Source organism: Drosophila persimilis, unplaced genomic scaffold, assembly GCF_003286085.1.
Source record: "Drosophila persimilis strain 14011-0111.01,24,50 unplaced genomic scaffold, DperRS2 tig00000477-arrow-pilon, whole genome shotgun sequence".
Lineage (NCBI taxonomy): Eukaryota > Metazoa > Arthropoda > Insecta > Diptera > Drosophilidae > Drosophila > Drosophila persimilis.
In genome coordinates this window covers 765,003-784,843 of record NW_020825313.1, presented here as the reverse complement: position 1 = coordinate 784,843, position 19,841 = coordinate 765,003, and the positions used below count along the sequence as shown (strand labels likewise).

The 19,841-nt window shown below is 40.2% G+C and overlaps 1 protein-coding gene across 2 annotated transcripts in view; it reads left to right on the top strand.

The window, feature by feature from the left end:
- The window catches only part of LOC6603322 (ras GTPase-activating protein 1), a 107,922-nt gene extending 106,801 nt beyond the window's left edge, over positions 1–1,121 (top strand). For both annotated transcript variants that reach the window (XM_026990004.1, XM_026990003.1), the window contains 3 exons: positions 297–447; positions 542–761; positions 868–1,121. In XM_026990004.1, the coding sequence (XP_026845805.1) occupies positions 297–447; positions 542–690 (300 nt within the window). In that variant the 3' untranslated portion in view covers positions 691–761; positions 868–1,121. The remainder of the gene's footprint in view (positions 1–296; positions 448–541; positions 762–867) is intronic.
- Positions 1,122–19,841: the final 18,720 nt, after the last annotated feature.

Genomic DNA, 19,841 nt, shown 5'->3' with positions numbered 1-19,841 from the left:
TGTTTCAGTCAGAGCTTTAAATATATTTAAAAATAAACCTTAAGAAAACACTTATTTTCAAAATCCGTTAGACAGAAAACAAATTTGTTTCAGTCTGAGCTTTAAATCTATTTAAAAAAAGTTGAAACGAAGTCGAAAACGACTACGTATGTATGTGCAATGTTTCATCGACTAATTTTAAATTTAATGTGTCACAGATAGCTAGCCAAAAGTCATATTACAAGATATAAATGAATTTATTATCAAAATGATTAATTACTATTAAAATTTGTTATTCAATCTATCTATTTTTTAAGGAACAATACATGGAGGTTGTAAATCCGTTTATACTAAAAAATAAGGAGCGTATGATAGTATTCTTGGATCAGCTTTCTTTGTGTTCTGAATCGAATACACCGTTGGGAATGTTTGTCGAACAAAGTATAAATCATAATGCACAAGACACCGGTAAACTTTATTGAAATCCCCTTATAAATCTCTAAAAAACACCAGTATTCATTATAATTAAATATACTATCGATTTATATAATCACACTTGCAGGACGAGAGCTAGCTACATTGCATCACATCTGTGTATCGTATTTGCCAGAACTTCAGGAGCTATCGAATATACTCTCAATCAAGAAGCTCGTCACAGTCACGGATATGTTGACCAAGCATAAGCTGAAATATCGCGAGATGATCAGCTAAACCTCGAGTGAATCAGAGCGAAACTAGCACTACCGTGGCAACTGCCGTTGCAATACAGCTCTCAGTTCTAAGTACATATTAGTGTTACTTATTATATTATATATAAACTTATTATATAAACTGTAATTATAAAAATGTTTCCAGCACAGTCTAAATATAAAATTTTTATTTTTATAGATCTTGAAATATGTGCACGTGCTAAATTATGCAGTGGATTTAATACAAAAAGTTATAAACATTCTTTCTATATACATATAAGCCGTATATTAAATATAACCATATATGTAAGGTAATACATAAATATAACATTAATATTAAACAGCTGGCACAAAATAATAGGTCAAAATATAAGTGAATATTCATAAAAAACATGGCAAGTAGCCAAGATATACTCAAAATATGAACAAAGAATGAAATTATAACAAAATCAATACGATGTACAATTTTTTTGTAAATGAATAAGCGTGGGAATTCTTGAAGGAATAGTATCACTCAGGTTGCAGCGAAATAAAACATGCTCCAATTCCATAGCTACAATGCACAGTGGTAATTTGGATAATTTGAGCATACGCTTCTGATAAAGAACTTCAAAAATGTTAAGTTCAAGGAGATATGAGCCTTTAAAGGCTCTTTCAGGAGGAATCAAAAGTTAATTATGTAAGTATGCTTCTGTTTTTGGTCTCTTTTATTATCAGTATTCATTTTGATCAATATTCAATATCAAACTATGCTGGTTCATCGACTGTTTCAAAGTAAACCATATTCTCCAAACAATCTACTTTTTGGGTTATTTTTGCAACTTTTACTTGACCAACAGAAAAATGTTCTTTAAATATATTCTTGGACATTGATATGCAATGACTGCATCTTTCAAGTGGCGATGCAATTACTGCACCATCAAGTGGACCGTGTGACACCAGTAGAAGGCTGTTACACGCGGATCCCAGGTTAAAAGCAGCCCTCCGCAACCGAACGCGAACATACATGAGAGATAGCTGTTAGACTAATATGCGAGGAAAATTTCTTGGACGTTGACATGCAATGACTTCATCTTTCAATTGGCGATGCAATAACTGCACTATAAAGTGGCCCGTGTGACACCAGCAGACGCCTGTTATATAGGGGTCGTCAAATTCCTTTGACCATCTCTTTATAAACCCAAGCACGCCCATGTCCTTATTTACCATGGAAGAAATGTGTGTCCGAAAACTAAAGCTTGCCGTCTAATAAAACACCAAGATCATCTACCAGGGTAATCTCAAGAGAACAACCACACAAGGTATGCGGAGCCAAGAAGGGGCTATAAAGATGAAATTTCATAACTTTGCATTTCCAGGCATTAAGATGTAACAAGTTAGCACAACACCATGACTGAAAGTTATTGAGATCGGATTGCAAGCGAGAATGAAATGAAATGTCCTTATACTGGACACAGAGTTAACATCATCCGCATACATAAGTATTTGAGAGTATGTTAATACCAAAGGCAAGTCATTTATAAAAAGTGTGAAGAGTAAGGGGCCTAGATGGCTGCCCTGTGGTACTCCCGAAGAAACCTTTACTGGTAAAGAGGGGGAGTTTTTGAAGAGGACTCTTTGAGACCTGGAACAAAGATAGCTAGAAATCCATCTCAGGAGGTTGGGCGGAAACCCTAAAAGGTCAAGTTTATGTGCTAAAAGGGAATGGTTTACAGAGTCGAATGCTTTACTGAAGTCGGTGTAAATAACATCCGTCTGTAAGTTACCTTGAAAGCCTTTGATAGTGAAAGAGGTAAACTCTAAGAAGTTCGTGGTGGTTAATCGCCGCGTTATAAATACATGCTGAGTTGCTTCGCTACCGAAAAATGTATCTTGCCTTAGTTTTAGGATAAACCACGCATATGTGGATTTAAATATGGCTCTGGGAGTTCCCAGTTCAGGTTTAATTGTCAGGTCAAATAGTGTGGTCATGAAATGGATGGAGATGGATAAGCAGAGTGCCGCTTGACGTATTTAAACATACATACATATGCGTCCACCCGTGCATATTCGCAGTCGGACTTGACTAAGTACTTCCAAGAAGTACGTTTTAAACGTTTTTTTTCTTCCAATAAGAATGTATTCCCTATACATAAAATTCTCACTTCCATTAAGGTGGGGGCGGAATTCGCGGGCGACTAGTTTTTTAGGTCTAGCTAGGCACAGTTATTTTAGACCGCTCTTGAACTGGTGGTCGTTTCAACTACGGGAAAATCTCGTAATATACTTCCAAATTACAAGTTTCCGAAAGAAACATTTCATAAAACATCTTTCGCATGCATCAGGACCCATTCAAAAAAATGTATTGTGCGTAAATAAAAGAACTTTCCATGAGAACCTATTAAGAGCTCGTGCCCTCGATAACCAATCTAAATACCCACCATACGCTGAACTATTGACATTAACATAGAGAGGTCTTAGGGCATAGTCGATGACATTGTCATTTATCATTGCAGAAAAATGCATTTATAAGCGACTTAGTGGAAAAATCATAAAAAAATTGTTTCTAAAACAATAAACAGTGCTCACTGTAGATCAGCGGGGGGGTTGTACATTGACTCTAACAAAAATAAAAAAAAAAACGCGTTGAAACATGTATCTTGCTTTTAATGAGTGTTAGTGGGTTTAGAAATCGGGGTTTACATAAGTGAACGTGTATACTAATGTGTTAATGTTTGAACATTGCCCTTGAATTCAATGAGTTGAGCTAAATTTTGTATTTCTTTTTTTTACGGTATTTTATTTATGGAACCTTTTCTCTTGGAAACTAACAAGTACGAAAATCTGAATCTAAAATACACTGCCCGACACTTGAATACGATACACTAAAATGTACACTTCAGGCACTAAATATCCGGCACAAACCAAAGAAAACGGTGAATTTAAATTTTCCTCAAATCTATATTCAATTTAGAATAATTTAAAAAAAAATAATAGCACTATTTATCAAAGTAGATTAAGGAAAACAATTGAATTGAAATAATTCAAATTTCCGTTTTTAAAAAATGCGACACTTGAATACGATATTCACATTGAAAAATATTATATTATACCCGATACTCAAAATGAGTATATGAGAAAATTTGATTTGTGGTGAAAATATATGTGTGTAACGTCCAGAAGGAATCGTTTCCGACCCTATAAAGTATATATCTTCTTGATCAGCATCAATAGGCTAGTCGATTGAGCCCTGTCTGTCTGACCATCTGTCCGTGCCTATAAGCGCCTAGTGCTCAAAGACTATAAGAGATAGAGCAACGAAATTTTATGGCCGGACTTCTGTGATATGCCACTGTTACAAGTGTATTTCAAAACATCGCCCCGCCCACTTCCGCCCACACAAAGGGCGAAAATCTGTGACATCCACAATTTAAAAGATATGAGAAAACAGAAAACGCAGAATCGTAGAGGATGGCTATATCTTCTAGAGTGCAATCTGAACCAGATCGTATAATTATTATAGCCAGAATGAAGACAATTTCTAGTTTTCTCGCCCTGTCCCTCTTTGACACACGTATCATAACCGGCTTTGCCTAGCGCAAAAAATTAGCGCATAGATCTAAGAGACTATAAGAGCTAGAGCAACCAAATTTTGTATCCACATACCTATGATATCGAACCTGCACAATTACATATATTTCAAAACTTCGTCCTACCCCCTGCCGCCCACATAAAGGACGAAAATCTGTGGCATCCACAGATCTCAGAGACTATTAAGGCTAGAGTAACCAAATTTGGTATCCACAATCCAGTTAGATCTCTCTATAAAACGTATATTTCAAAATTTCGATCCCCCCTGTTCGCCCCCACAAAGGACGAAATCTGTGGTATACACAATATTGAAGATTCGAGAAAACTAAAAACGCATAATAATTTGTTTGGCCAAAAGGAACAAATCAATTTGCAGTGGCTACGGACCACGGACCACCGGTCGCGACCGGACATCGAAAAAATTCTCAAAAATCAATTAGAGTGTTACGAGAAAGAAATTTGGGTTGTGGTAAGTCATTTTCAAAGGACGAAAATCGAAAATAAAAGCCTCAAGGAAGTAGGTCCATCAATAATGAAAATAAGTGATAAAATTGGTAAAACTAGGTGTTTTTTGAGTGATTTCATAAAGAATGGGTTTAATTATAGCAATAACATAAAAAACCGAACCAAAATTGCTACTTCCGAGACCTCCTTGCGATCTCATCTGCGAACCGCATCTAAAAAACACGACTAAAACTCGATTTAAAAATCTAAAATTGTACTTTTAGCTAGTCCAAAAATAACAAAACATGTTTTTTTCGAAGACTTAATTTCGAAGAATTAATAAAAAAAACTTCAGCCAACGGACAAATACTGCCGTACTTTTGGAATATTCATATGGCGTGGAGTTGAGGTTGTCGCTGTATAGCATTTTCAAAGGAACAAAAATTTAAATCTATATTTATGAGGGCTCAAGGAAGTGAAGGAGTAAAGAAGAATTACAATTGGGTCGTTTTCACAGCAGTGTGAGCTCTATTATTCTGTGGTGAGCAAGATCCTAAAACGGCGTGGACCAGTTGTCACCAGTTTATCAAGTATGCAACAAAGTTGCAAAGATCATTTTAGGGGAGATGAAGTCGCCATTCTCGCAGAAGGCTTATCTTATCTCACAGCAGCTCTTCAATATGCCTGAGAACTCGACTGCTGTTGTGAATTTTATTACGTGTTAGTATTGGAGTGGAGTGTTTTGCAGCCAGTGACATTACAGCCACTAATGATTCAACTGAGCTTTCTATGTCGTGTATATGGCAGCAATCAATTATGTATTTCCCAATCTGTTTTGCTAGAAGTTAGAAAGTGTGGGCGTTTTAAGAACTGTCGATGTCGATAAGGTGAAGTAGGATTGGCGAGTGATCCGCTGATAGATCTGTTAAGTGCTTAACAGGAACCTGAGCCTGCGGCCCTCTTCTTGTAACAGCAAAATCAATCAAGTCGGGTTGCTTTTTTAGGTCCGTGGGCCAATTTGTAGGCCTGTCCGGTGAAATAATGTCAAGCTTGTTTCGTGGTGTGATTATAGAATTATATAGTTTGTTTTCCTTTCGGGTTGCTGTGTTGAGATCTCCAATTGGTGTGCTTGGCATTATAGTCACCAGCTGCTATAAAGCGGTCACCTAATAATTTTACAAATTCTGCTTCGGAAACGGAGAAGCGCGGTGGGCAGTACACTGCGGCTAGGTTTAAGTAACCGCTTTGAGTTTTCATATGAATTGATGTTGCCTGTATATAAGTTTTAGCAAGTAATGGTAACAGATAATGCCTGATGCAACGCTTGATGAGAATTCCAGTATCTCCATGAGCCTTACCATCGGGATGATTTGTCCCACAGAAGTTGTAGCCATTAAGATGAAAATAATTTTTGTTTAATAGGTAAGTCAATGTCATGTTGATCAAGGAACTGCAAGAGCTCGCATTTGTGCTGTGAAACGAAATCTTTAGAGAAACAATTTGGCCAGATTTCTGTTTGATTACGAGCTCCAGGAGGAGAGGCCAACGATACGTTGGCCATTAATTTCTGGCCACTGTTGCGATGCCTGATACTGTATTCTCGTAGTGATCTGTTGAAGTTGAACTTCACGCTTTAGCAAAATAAGATGCTGGGGTCGTAGTCTATGGTATACGGCAAGATTTGGTGGACGACTAGGCTTTGAAATGCGGTTTTGTGTTGGGTTGGGCGATTTTTTAGTTCTTTATAGATAGGGTAACCCCTATAGTTGGCAGTTTCCCCCACAGATGATAAATTTTTTAGTTATTTACGGGGCTAGTCTCAGTGAGATGTACATCCCCGCAGACAACTTAAACCGCCCGTTGGGTGCAATAAGTTTGTCCGTATTACTGTATTAATGACAATTCGTGGATTCGACGGGTCCATTTCGTTTCTGTGGTTTCTCAAAGGTGATTCCACGGTGCAGTAGATATTGGAGCTTGTAGATTGGGTGAACTTAATTTTTACCTATGGGCTAGTAGAGTATAGCTAGTGATAGTATATCAGGAGTCATTTCTACCTCGAAGACTGGTTGTGTACTTTTCCTTATATTTATTATGTTCATAGCCATTTTGACTTCAAAGCCCTTAGCTTTAAGTCCAGCTATTATCTCCTTGACTGGAACTGTTGATTCGATTTCTTTGATAACCACTTGCTACTTTTAAGTTGGTAGGTATAGTAACTCTTTTTTTCATGGCCGAGGTATTTGGCCACTCATTGCTAGCTATGTTCGTCATTAAATTCTATTCTGTGACATAGAATTTTTTCGCAAAATTTTATTAGTTAATTTTGTAACCAATTCAGTACAATTTACCTCATAAATAGGTGGAGGCTTAAATTGCTTAGCCTTAGGTTTTTGAGCGTTGTCATCATCTACTTTTGGGTCACTAAGAATCACGAATCTACTGTTCGTCATGTGTATATTGTGTATTTTATTTAGCACAGTGTTTTCAGATGTTTTGGTTATTTTGGGTGCACAATTATCCTTAGGTTAGGTTAGGTTAGGTTGAGGCGGCTGCCGGGCTCGCTCAGAGCCCGTCACACTTAGGCCGGTTTCGGCCCGTTGTGATACCGCCCTGCGTTTCGAGACTTCCTGTCAGCAATTATCCCATCCAGATGTTCTCACAAAGTTCGCTATCTTCGTGGGATACAGTTTGGACACCTCCGAAATGTCGTGTAGATAGGCTGAGCCCAAGTGCTGTAGCCTTCTTCTGCTGAGAGCTGGGCAGGATCAGAATAGGTGTTCCACTGTCTCCTCCACTTCCTCGTCTCTGCAGCTGCGGCAAAAATCATTATGTGGGGCCCCCAGCCTGTTAGCGTGGGTGCCTATTAGCAAAGACTATACAATACCAAGATGTTGCATGAGGAACAAATTCTTTTTCAATTTTCGTTTGACGCTTCATGGTACGGGCGCGGTGCTATTACTTCAATTCCCTTTTACGCTACCTTCGCCTCCGAAATGCTACTCGGCTTCGTCAATGCCTCGGTCAGCGTGGAGTCGGTGTGTCTCGAGAGAAAGAATACAAAAGCGTGGTCGCTGATGTCTTTGGCGCGGCACAGTGGGGACTCAGCCGAAATAGTCAAAAAATTGTAAGAGTGCTTTAGATAAATTTAATGTACGCATCTAATAGAGAATTTTCCAATCGAATTTTCAAGATAGTTTTAGTTTAGAAGATATAAGCACTCAAAGTTTAACATTTTTTCAGTGTGCAAATATTTATTGAACTCATATTCACTAACTAATTTAGCAAGCTGAGACGGCCATAGGTCCCACTGTGCCGCTCCAAAGACATCGGCGATCCGCGACCACCGCTTCGACGGTGCTGAGGCTCGAGAGTCCAGAATTGCTGAACCGACGAAACCGATGGGCAGCGGGGTCGCGGTAGAGACGAAGTACAGGCGAAAAGGGAATTGAAACCCCGCGCGCTCCCTCGTGCCTTTTGGGTTCTAATGTTAGGACCCGCCATAGAACAGCTTTTTGGTCGCTCATGCAACATCTTGGTATTGTATAGTCTTTGCTATTAGCCAGTGTCCCGTGAAGGAACGTATGACTACGCTGCGCCTCTTCCTGCCTAGCTTGCAGAGCTCAGAGGTGCGCTTCTTATCTATGGTCGCCCATGTTAACCGAGTTATGCGACATTGTGGCCGCTTGTATTGCCCCTTTATAAGATTGGTGGCCATAGGCTACAAATATCTTCCTTATCTTGTAAAAGCTGGGTTGTAGTACCAGATCAGGCCAACTCTACCGCTATACATATATAAGGCTGACACCAAATTGCTGAGCCATCTCGTGAAGAGATATGCGGCTGTTTGCCACGTTGGCCGAGTTCGACGAAATCGCATTGAGTGATTTGACCTGGTTTAGCTAGTTCGTAGCCTCCCTGATAGCTGTAACTTCCGATTGGAAGACGCTACAGTGATCCGGAATCTTTAAGGAGTGCCTTATGTTTAGCTGCTCAGAGTAGATTCCTCCTCCGGCCCTGCCGTCCAGCTTCAAGCCATCCGTGAAATGCTTATGGCCCCATCTGGGCCTGGGAGTCCTCGAGCCATTCGTCTCTATGAGGGATGATAGTGTTAAAGGGATTATTTGTGTACTCCCCTGGAACTTGATAGTACGTTCTTGTTGGGACAATGTTGACCTACATATGTGCTAAGGTACCTTAGCAGAGTCAGAGTCAGAGTCAGTTGCTCAGAGTCTCTAAGACGTATTGCTGCCATTTCTGCCTGCTCTTTCCCTGCAAGGTCAAGGCTCTGGAACACAAGTTCCGTTTTCGTGGGATTTAATCCCAATCCGCGCGATTCTGTCCATCCGGACAATCGAGCAAGCTTTGCGGTTATTAAGTGTTTGTGGGTATTTTCCCGCGAAGATAATTCACGTCGTCCGCGTATGCCACTACTTTACAGCCCCCACAGAAGAGGCGACAGGACCCCACCTTGTGGAGTGTCTCTGTTGACATACCTTCTCTGGGCGGACGATCCCATCAATGATGTCACTGTCCTGCATATGAGCAATTGATCAATGAGCATCACTAAGTGGCAGTCCACCCTCAGGTCAGTCAGGGCTTCCGTGATGGCTCCCAGAACAACATTGTTGAAGGCTCCCTCAATATCGAGAAAGGCTATAAGTGTGACTTATGGTTGTCCGTAGTTGTAACCTGATACGTCTCTCAAAGGTTTTGAGTAGGAAAGACGATAAACTGATTGGTCTAAAGTCTTTCGGGGTTGTGTGCGAGGCTTTATCTGCTGTAGGGATGAAAACTATCCTAGCCTTAAGCCGAGCTTGTTTTATTGCACATACCGCCAGTATCTTCCTGAAGATACATTTTAGCCAGTTAATAGTCCGGGCCTGGCGATTTAAACGGGTTGAAGCTGTTTCCTGCCCAGCTTACATATGTTCTGTTTTGTAAGGATGTGGTCCATAATTTTTACTGATCCCTCCCCTGAGGGGTGTGTCGGTGCGGTGGTTGTGCATCCAGGGAAATGCGTGTCGAGTAGAATGTGTAGGGATTCCTCACTGGAGTTGGTCCTAGTGCTAGACTGGCAATCTGCGCAAAGGAGGCTTCGGTCAGCACTCTGGAGCGCATTGCCACCGGTTCAGGCGTCTCCTGCGAGCGCTGCCTCTTAGATTGGGGAGCCACCTTTTTCTGCTCTAAGGTGAACACCGGGAGCACAGCCGAGGCCCATTCCACCTTCTTCAGCCAGTGGGCTGATGGGCTGGTTTCGCTGCTGGCGTGTTGCCGACGGAGTATGTGCCCTTCACTACTCTTTTCGGCGCTTAGCTGCCTCTCCAAGGTGTCAGCTTCGGAAGTTGCCATACCACCCACTCCGGATTCGGGTGTCCGGCCCGGTGTGAGGTGGGTGTGGGGGTTGTAATGTGGGTAGGTATCGTGTTGGGATGGGAAGGATAGTAGGGATAATAGCTATGAAACAAACGACAGCTTTGACGACCAAATCGGCGAGTTGGAATTTGATATTCAAAGCATGTTAAGCAAGATTAAGTTATGTTAGGATGCAAACCATAGCTGAGGAAAGCAGCGTGGATAGTAATGGGGCAACGATAAAAAAAGAAGATATCGAATTGCCTGATCTTCCGAAAGTAGAAGTACCCACATACCCACAAGTAGACTTAACAATGCTGGATCACGATTCAGCGAAAAATATTAAATGGTTTTCTGATTCTATAAATGAGTCAATACATTTAATCAAATTAAAGTCACAATTAACAGAAGAACTTGATGTGATTTTCGCGCACATAGTGTTGAAAAAGTTCAACAAAGATGGCTTACAATTATATGAAAGTCATATAAAAAAGACAAAAAAAAAGATCCAAGCATTGCAAGATGTAATGGAATTTTTAGAACACCGGTACACTTCTCTTTACACGTCGCAGGATAAAGAGTGGAAGCTGTTGAAAAAAGTGGTGCAATATGGCAAAATAAAAGAAAATTGTCCGCTATGTAAAATGGCAGGACATACCATAATTCACTGCTATAAGTTTAAGGGAATTAGTCCGATATATAGAGGCCAGTTTATTAAAAAACAGCGCCTTTGCACAAACTGCTGTAGGCATTATATGTATAAGAAATGCTTATTTGAAATTTTATGTGGGATTCGTAAGAAACCTCATCATACGATGCTACATATTTCCTACGAAAAGAGGGAAAATATTAACACTTGCTTAACAAAAGAACAAGCATTTTTACTCAAAGCACTTAAAAAAGTAAGGGCAGGGAATGGTGGCTATCAAAACCTTAGAGCTCTAATTGATGGTGGGTCGCAATGTACCATAATTACAGAGGAAGCTGCGCAAATATTATACTTAGTACGAAAAAGAGCGAATCTACAGACTCTTCCACTTCAAAGTACAAAGTTACTTTATCGGTAAAAACTCGTGATTATAATAAAGGTCCCATAAATATTGAAGCAATTATTCTTCCGAAACTGATGAAAGCTTTACCATTAAATCTTTCAATATTGACAAAACTAAGTGGCAAGATTATGTGTTGGCAGACCCTAACTTAAACAAACCAAGTAGGGTAGATTTAATAATTGGGATAGATTTGTATACCCATATTTTAAAAGACGGAGTATTAAAAATAGACGGACTACTTGGACATTGAAAAAATTTACCGGCTTATATTTGCATATAATTTTTCTTGGACGTTGAAATGCAATGACTGCATCGTGCAAGAGGCGATGCAATTACTGAAAGATAGCTATTAGACTAATATTAGAGGAAAATTAGTACTAAAATAACTAAGAGATCTAGGCATGCATTCAAAATACAAAATAAAAATACCACTACATTTACTAGACAGGTGTATAAGGATTATTAATTTAATAAGAGGAAGAGAATTAGTGGTGGATATAATATGGTAGAGGGAATTATAATCCGAGAATAAGACCGTAAACGGCTCATGCAAGGAATAATTCGATCTACAAAGTGGAAGGAACAACGATATAAAATTTCTAGTAAGTCTAAGTTTAAGTCGTAAAGTTTATGCGGCTCAACAGATCGGGGCTGTCTATGTCACCCCTGATCAAGTTGTGCACAAAAATCACAGCAAGCATTTTTCTACGGTTAACTAAGTATGGGAGGTTTACTAATAGCAGTCTACTATAGTAAGATGGGAGTCTCACACCCGCATCCCAGTTAGGGCCCGCGGAGCAAAGAGTTAACAGTTTTTCTGTACTGATTCTATACGGTCCTGGTGTACTTTGTACTGAGGGCACCATATACAGGAGCCGTATTCTAAAATCGGACGAACAAGCGAGGTATAGAGAGTCTTTGTTATATAGGGGTCGTCAAATTCCTTTGACCATCTCTTTATAAACCCAAGCACGCCCATGGCCTTATTTACCATGGAAGAAATGTGTGTCCGAAAACTAAAGCTTGCCGTCTAATATAACACCAAGATCATCTACCAGGTTAATCTCAAGAGAACAACCACATAAGGTATACGGAGCCAAGAAGGGGCTATAAAGATGAAATTTCATAACTTTGCATTTCGAGGCATTAAGATGTAACAAGTTAGCACAACACCATACTCGAGAGTATGTTAATACCGAACGCAAGTCATTAATAAAGAGTGTGAAGAGTAAGGGGCCTAGATGGCTGCCCTGTGTTACTCCCGAAGAAACCTTTACTGGTGAAGAGAGGGAGTTTTTGAAGAGGACTCTTTGAGACCTGGAACAAAGATAGCTAGAAATCCATCTCAGGAGGTTGGGCGCAAACCCTAAAAGGTCAAGTTTATGCGCTAAAGGGAATGGTTTACAGAGTCGAATGCTTTACTAAAGTCGGTGTAAATAACATCTCTCTGAAAGTTACCTTGAAAGCCTTAAATGATGAAAGAGGTAAGCTCCAAAAAGCTCGTGGTGGTTGATCGCCGCCTTATAAATCCATGCTGAGTTGGAGGAATAGCGAAAATAGAATTTACCATACCTCTATAATTTTTTGCGTCATACTTGCTACCTTTTTTATGGAGAGGAATTATAAACGATTTCTTCCAGATCGGGGGGAAGCAAGAAGAATCGATGGACAGGGTGAATAGTTTAAGCAAGGGTCCACACAAAGCCTCGGCTGTACCTGGGTACACAACCTGGAGCCTCGTCTGGACCCGGTGAAAACACCGGCTTAACTAGTCAACGATCATGAAGAACATTCATTTAACAAGGGACTAAAAATGCCGTTCGACCTCCGTAAACCGTATGGGTACGGATGACCAGAGTAGCTTTCCTCAGAATAGGTGGTTTGGAAAAATTGTGCAGAAAGATCGGCCATTGCCTGATAGCGGGTAAGGGTGTGCGGACGTTCTATGCGTCCTGAGACGTATCCTGCATCGAGATAGGTAGTTCTTATAGCATTGTGCATTTATAACTGAAAAGTTTGACCGAGCTATTACATAGCGAGAAGTAGGAGAACCAACTTCTTATGTTATTATGTTTTTTAGACTGGATAGCTCTTTGGTGAACCAAGGGGATCTAATCGGACAAGAAAGCGGGACACAGGAATCAAAAAATGTGACAAGAGCATTGTAAAAAATGTTTGTGCCTTTTATGACATCAGTGCACAAGTACAAAGCGGACCAATCAAAATCCCTAATGAGTTTATTAAGCTTCGTAAAGTCGGCTTTACGAAAGCAACGGACACGTTCAGGTGGCCTACTCGACCGATCCAATACAATTGGTCCTATATCTAGCGACACTTCGAAAGTAGGATGGTAGGCGTCTTCAGGTATAGTGAGCGGAAGGGCTTGGGCTAACAACACTAAGGTCGTATCCGGTACAAAGCACAGATCAAGCAATCGACCCAAGGAATTTTTCACATGGTTGACTTGAGACACGGACAGGTCAAGCAAGTCGTCAACAAAGTCATGTCGTGACATGGACACTAGTTGGCAAGTTGAAGTCACCAAGAACTATCATACGATCTTTATCTGATAGCGAGAAAGAAACAGCAGATAAAGCGGAAAAATGCTGCTCATAAATAGAGATATCCGAAGAAGGTGGAATATACGAGCAAGTAATGAAAAGTAGTGAAAGCGGGAAGAATCAGTTTTACACACAGGAATTCCATTCTAGTTGAACCTGGACGTGAAGTTAGAGTCCACTGCAATCAGAATCCCTCCTGCACGACGAGACGAACGGTTCTTTCTTAAAGTTGTGTACCGATCTGCCAAAACTTCGGAACTAAGAATGTCCGGCCTTAACCAGGTTTCAGTAAACACAATAACGTGAGCAGCAAATGCAACACTATCCCGGAAAAAAATGCTGAGCCTACTACGTAAGCCTCTACTATTCTGATAACTTAAGAAGAGAAGTTAGTTTTTTGGAGAGGTGGAAGCAGGACGAGAAGATGAGGAAGTTGAGGGTGGCACAATGAAATGATTTGTAAGAGTTATGGGGGGGCCTATTCTTCTTCTTATCCTTAAACGCCTTCACCACCAAATGCTCCATCCAAAATTTGGCAGAGCAAATGGTTTCAAATTGAGTTAGGCTATCTCGAGGCTATCTCCCTGGCATAAGAGAAATTAAATTTCTCCACCTTTAAACCCGCGGCTTTTATTTTGCTTTGAATAAAAGCAATTACATCATTAGATGTAAGGTCTGGGGCCAGACGTGAAACAAAAACTTGTCGTTTTGGTGGGACTCCCACCAGTGGTTTAGTCACCACAGGCCTAGTACCTGTGGTGGCAATATCCGGAGGTCCGGAACGTCTATTTACTGTTGGGATCGGGATAGACGGGACAACTAGCGAACTTGCGGACACCACGGACACGGACGCTACAGACGTACTTGGCTGCACGTTCTCTGAAGCGATGAATTCGGCTACCGGATCTGCATCGCCAGCAGCTGTCGTTGCCTTTGGAGTGGCAAACGAGATCAACTGCTGCACACTTGGAGTGGTCGGAGTCAGTTTTTCGGCCGCGAACGGCTGAGTGACGGCTGGCACGTGCAGATCCCGCGGAGCGACCCTTTTACGCCTCGGAGACTCATTCAGCAGTTGCAGACTGCCAAAGACTAGAAGCCGATCGTACTGATTTTTAAAGCCAACGTTCAGCTCCTTAAAGCCCTTCCGCGTCTGCCTCATAAATATGACCGTACGGCATGCCTCACAACTGTAGTGCAAGCCATTACGTTTTGATATGGCATCGCCCACGAGGGCATCGCCCGTAAACCCAGCGTATTTTGCGTGCACTACGCTATCGCAGAGCCAGCAGGGGATACTCGGCTGATCATGGGTGGTCTCTTTCCGACAGGATTTTTTGGCACATACCACAGAAAACTCCATAATACAAAATTTGAACAAAATTAAAATCAAAAAATATTTCAAAACAAATGGCTATCAAACCAGTGTGCCAGACAAACGCTAATACGAGGAGAGGAGAACAGTTGCAGCAGCAGCTAATGAGAGAGATACTGAACAGAAAGTTACGAGAGCTAGAGAGAAAGAACAGTTATTGAAGTTCAGAGAGTGATAATAGAACAAAAGCCACAAGACGAGAGCTGTAATGCAATGTAATGCGTACACACGGCAACAACACAAACATGACAAGCCGGCGCCAAAAAATTAGAAGCTAAATACATTTTTTAACACAAAAAAAGGCATGCACTCGCGGAATAGAATAAATTTCCAGATTGTAGGCTGGTTAGGAAGTTAATTAAAGTTTATTTATGAAAACACTGGTTGTTTATGCAAAACAAAGGGAAAATATGCGAAAGAGAACGAACGAATTTGTAAAGCCATAGGTGATCATGAAATCCACTCCGATAATGATGTCTTCTACGAAATTAGCAATGATATTATATTATATAAGCGTCTCTTCACCTGTAGCCGTTCGAGAGGCTCCACATTTCCTTTAGCTATACCTCTTTTGATTATAGAATGAGATGCGCCTGTCCAAAGATAGTAACAAGTCGGTTTCATCCAAGATGCCTCTGATAGTAAGATTCTTCGAGTTTCGCTCCAACTGGGAAACGAGAATTGTGGGGCAGCTCGAAGTACGTGTCAACCCTTGCCCCTCTGTGTCGACTCGTTCTAGTTAAAAAAATCTGCATCGAGGGTCTCCAGTCACAACTTTATGATATGCCCTTGATACTGTGATAATTTCCTCTCCATGGACCAGGATCTCGGTCTTTTTTGTCTATCGCGACATTTTCTCGCCATATGACCCGTTTGGTTGCAAATGAAGCATCTTCCGCTAAATACTCCTTGTCCTTGTGTTCTTGTCGGTCAGTTACCATTATTCAGCTCCGTTTGTACAGTATGCACTTTTGGTGATGGACGGCATCAATAGCGATGTTCCACAGGTCAATGCGTGACTGACCGCTTCCTCGTATGTTTTTCTCTGCATCAGAACCGTAGCGCGACGTGTGTCTAAATCTTTGATACCGTCTATAAAACCGTCTCTCCAGAAATTCGGTTGGCGCCAGCCATTGTCAGCCAGGCGTGAGAGTCGTTCTATGTCTGTCGCGAACTCTTGAAGCGACTCTCCGTAACGTTGTACCCTGCCCTTCAGTTCCAAGCGATGAACTTCCCGCATGTGGTCACCTCCATATCGACGCTCCAAGGCACTCTTAACAGCGTCGTAATTAAATTTATCTGTAATTTCTGTGAGCTTCACCTTGATCCTTCACTTGATTCTTCACTTGATCCCTCGTTTCCATTATCTGCAGCATCATCTGTTGTTGCTGGTCACCATGGCCCTCCATCTGCAGCATCACCTGTTGCAACATCGCCATCATTTGACCATTGTCTGCCACCGGCTGCTTCTCCCCCACTGTCGACCTGGAGCATTGCTCATCCAAGAACTCATAATCCTCGAAATTGAGGCCTGCTCTCTCCATTGCAGATTTTAGCCGTAGCTGAAGTTCGGCTTTTAAGCCGCTTGTCGGTAAACCCCGCTCAGCTAATTCCTTCATCAATTGTTCTGCTTTTAGCTCTCCTTATTTAACCACTCTCAAAATTTACACTTCTGACACTAGTAGTTACAGTATACAGTTCGTATTTTCAAGGTTGAGAATATGAAAACAGAGGGTATTCTAACTATGCAGAGATTTTTTAGCCAAGACTGACTATTTTCAATATAACATGACAACAATAGTCAGTCTACTAAATCTCCATTCGTTACAATATAAATAAATTAAAACATATGTTAAGTAGGTATTTAGCCAGCGCGCATTGTGGTTGCACGGTTGTTTCTTGCATACATTTTCTGACCGATTTTTTTTTACAGCTTAATGCTGCTCCCACGAATTTTTCCGTTTTATTTATACTTTTTCCACGTTCACTGGTATAGAACGAATAACACTATATTTTTGATATAGTGACTAAACCTTGCACTCGGAAACGGTGTTTCGTGCCTCGTGTTCCGCACGTGACGACAGTTGCCGTTAGCTAGTATTGTGAATAATAATAATACATTTTCGAACGATAAGCTGAAAAAACACGTCTGGTTGATACGGTAGCTGATATTCAACAAGTTTATTTATTTGTTTAGTTAGCATACGTATACTGCCGATCAATAAAATAGACTCAATGAATTTTTTATAGGAAATTTTTATTTTAAAAATCAAGATACGAATGAATTTGGGAAAAATATATTTTTTAAATATTCAAAATTCTATTCTTAAAAAAAAAAATAAAAATTGGAGTTATAATTCAAAAGGAATACGAGTGTTAGTGCTTAGAGTGCTTAAAATTAATATAAATGAAAAAGTTTTTCAGAATCTTAATGTTAAATTATATTTTTATAATAAAGTCTGATATGATATGATAAAGTCTGTTTAATAATGGGTGTAGCCACCCTTATTAGAAATGACTTCGAAAATTCGTTTTGGCATTGAATTGTTCAGGGACTCCAAATAGTCCAGGGATATTTCGCTCCATGCGTTTTTGATGGCATGTTTCAATGATGCAACATCTTCAAATTGTTTTTCGGGTTCATACACTTTACGCGAAAGCCATCCTGGTTCGGTACCATTCGATTTTCCATGTCATATGATCCCGAGCAAAAAGAGAGCGAGCTTTTTTACGAACGTCAGTAAGTGGTGCTTTTTTTTTGTATTTGTAAAGTATTTTAGCTTTTTTCCCCGTTGTTAGAGCTTCACCACGATCCGTTCTATATTAAAATAATTAAAAAGTGCAAGAGGTATTTAAATGCAACTTTTACCGAGTACAGCTTACAGCCTTTGAGTCTATTCTAATGATCGCCTAAAAAGCTAATTTTTCGGCATTGGCTAAAGCAAAATGGAAATAAATCATAAGTGTAAAATTTCTACAGTTGATTCTCATTCCCCTATTTTGTCAACTGTACTGCTCTAACAAACACAACAAAACTTTCGTCGAATGCTTAACTCACATATGAGAGAATCAAATTGTATAACCAAAAATGCATTCAGTCTATTCTATTGATCGGAAGTGACATCACTGTAGAGGGCTACTCTTGCAAATATTCATACTAAAATCTCGATTTCGCGAATTTATATTAAGTTTAAAACCAATCCTAGAACTAAATTTCATGATATGTCAAAATTTCAGCTCAATCGGTGGAGAACTTTTGGACTTTGGAAATGAGTTGCAAACCAACAACATTTTTATATGTATAACACTATGCAACACCACGTTTCCGCTGTGAACCAAAAATTATTTTCTTAAAGATTTGGGGCTTGTTAGTGAGTTTTTATACCCGATACTCAAAATGAGTATTGGGGTATATTAGATTTGTGGTAAAAGTGGATGTGTGTAACATCCAGAAGGAATCGTTTCCGACCCCATAAAGTATATATTCTTGATCAGCATCAATAGCCGTGTCGATTGAGCAATGTCTGTCTTTCCGTCTGTCCGTCCCCTTCAGCGCCTAGTGCTCAAAGACTATAAGAGCTAGAGCAACGATATTTTGGATCTAGACTTCTGTGATATGTCACTGCTACAAGAATATTTCAAAAATTTGCCCCGCCCACTTCCGCCCCCACAAAGGGCGAAAATCTGTGGCATCCACAATTTCGACGATACGAGAAAAACGCAGAATCGTTGAAGATGACTATATCTTCTAGTGTGCAAAATCTGAACCAGATCGTACAATTATTATAGCCAGAATCAAGAAAACAATTTTAATCTGTCTCGCTCTGTCTCTCTCTAACACACAGGTTTCATGGTCGGTTTTGCCAATTGCAAAATATGAGTTCAAGGATCTCAGAACCCATAAGAGCTAGAGCAACCAAATTTGGTATCCACACTCCTGTGATATCGGACCTTGACCGGTTTGTGTCAAAATTTCGCCACACCCCCTGCCGCCCCCGGAAAGGACGAAAATCTGGGGCATCCACAAATCTCAGAGACTATTAAGGCTAGAGTAACCAAATTTGGTATCCGCATTTCTGTTAGATCTCAGTATAAAACGTATATCTCAGAATTTCGCCCCACCCCCTTCCGCCCCCACAAAGGACGAAAATTTGTTGCATCCACAATATTGCACATTCGAGAAAACTAAAAACGCAGAATCATAGATAATGACCATATCTATCAGATTGCTGAATCTAGATCAGATCGGATCATTTTTGTAGTAAAAAAGGAACAAATCAATTTTCAGTGGCTACGCAGCGCGCGACGTCTCGCTCAGACTGATTTTCTGTCTCTCTCGCACGCATTCTTTGTCGTGTTGCTTAATATTAGCGGCGTCTGCCGGAAGAGAGCCATACTGACTTAGAATCGGGTATAACTGTAGAGTTGCGGTGTCCGCAGCAACTCACAACGTTCCCCCTCGTTTTTAATAGATTTGGTTTTTTTTTATAATTTTTTAAAATTGTATTTAACAACATTTTTTTTCTGTCTTTCTACTTCTTTTTTTACATAACTAAAGTATCTTACGCCTGGTTGTATTGAACTTTGCAATTCTGAAAAGCTGATAAATGCAGCTGTAAATCCCAAACACCGTGTAGCTTAAACTTACCGTCTTAAAAATATTAAACTTTCAAATTTAAATTGATAATTTTGCCGTATTTTTTTACAAAATTTGAGTTTGATAATTCGGGGAAAGTCGAAAAAAAATATCTTGAGCTTACCGTCTGGGCAGCTCTAACCATTCAATAAGGGACCGTAACTGTTATAAGTTTTAAAATAA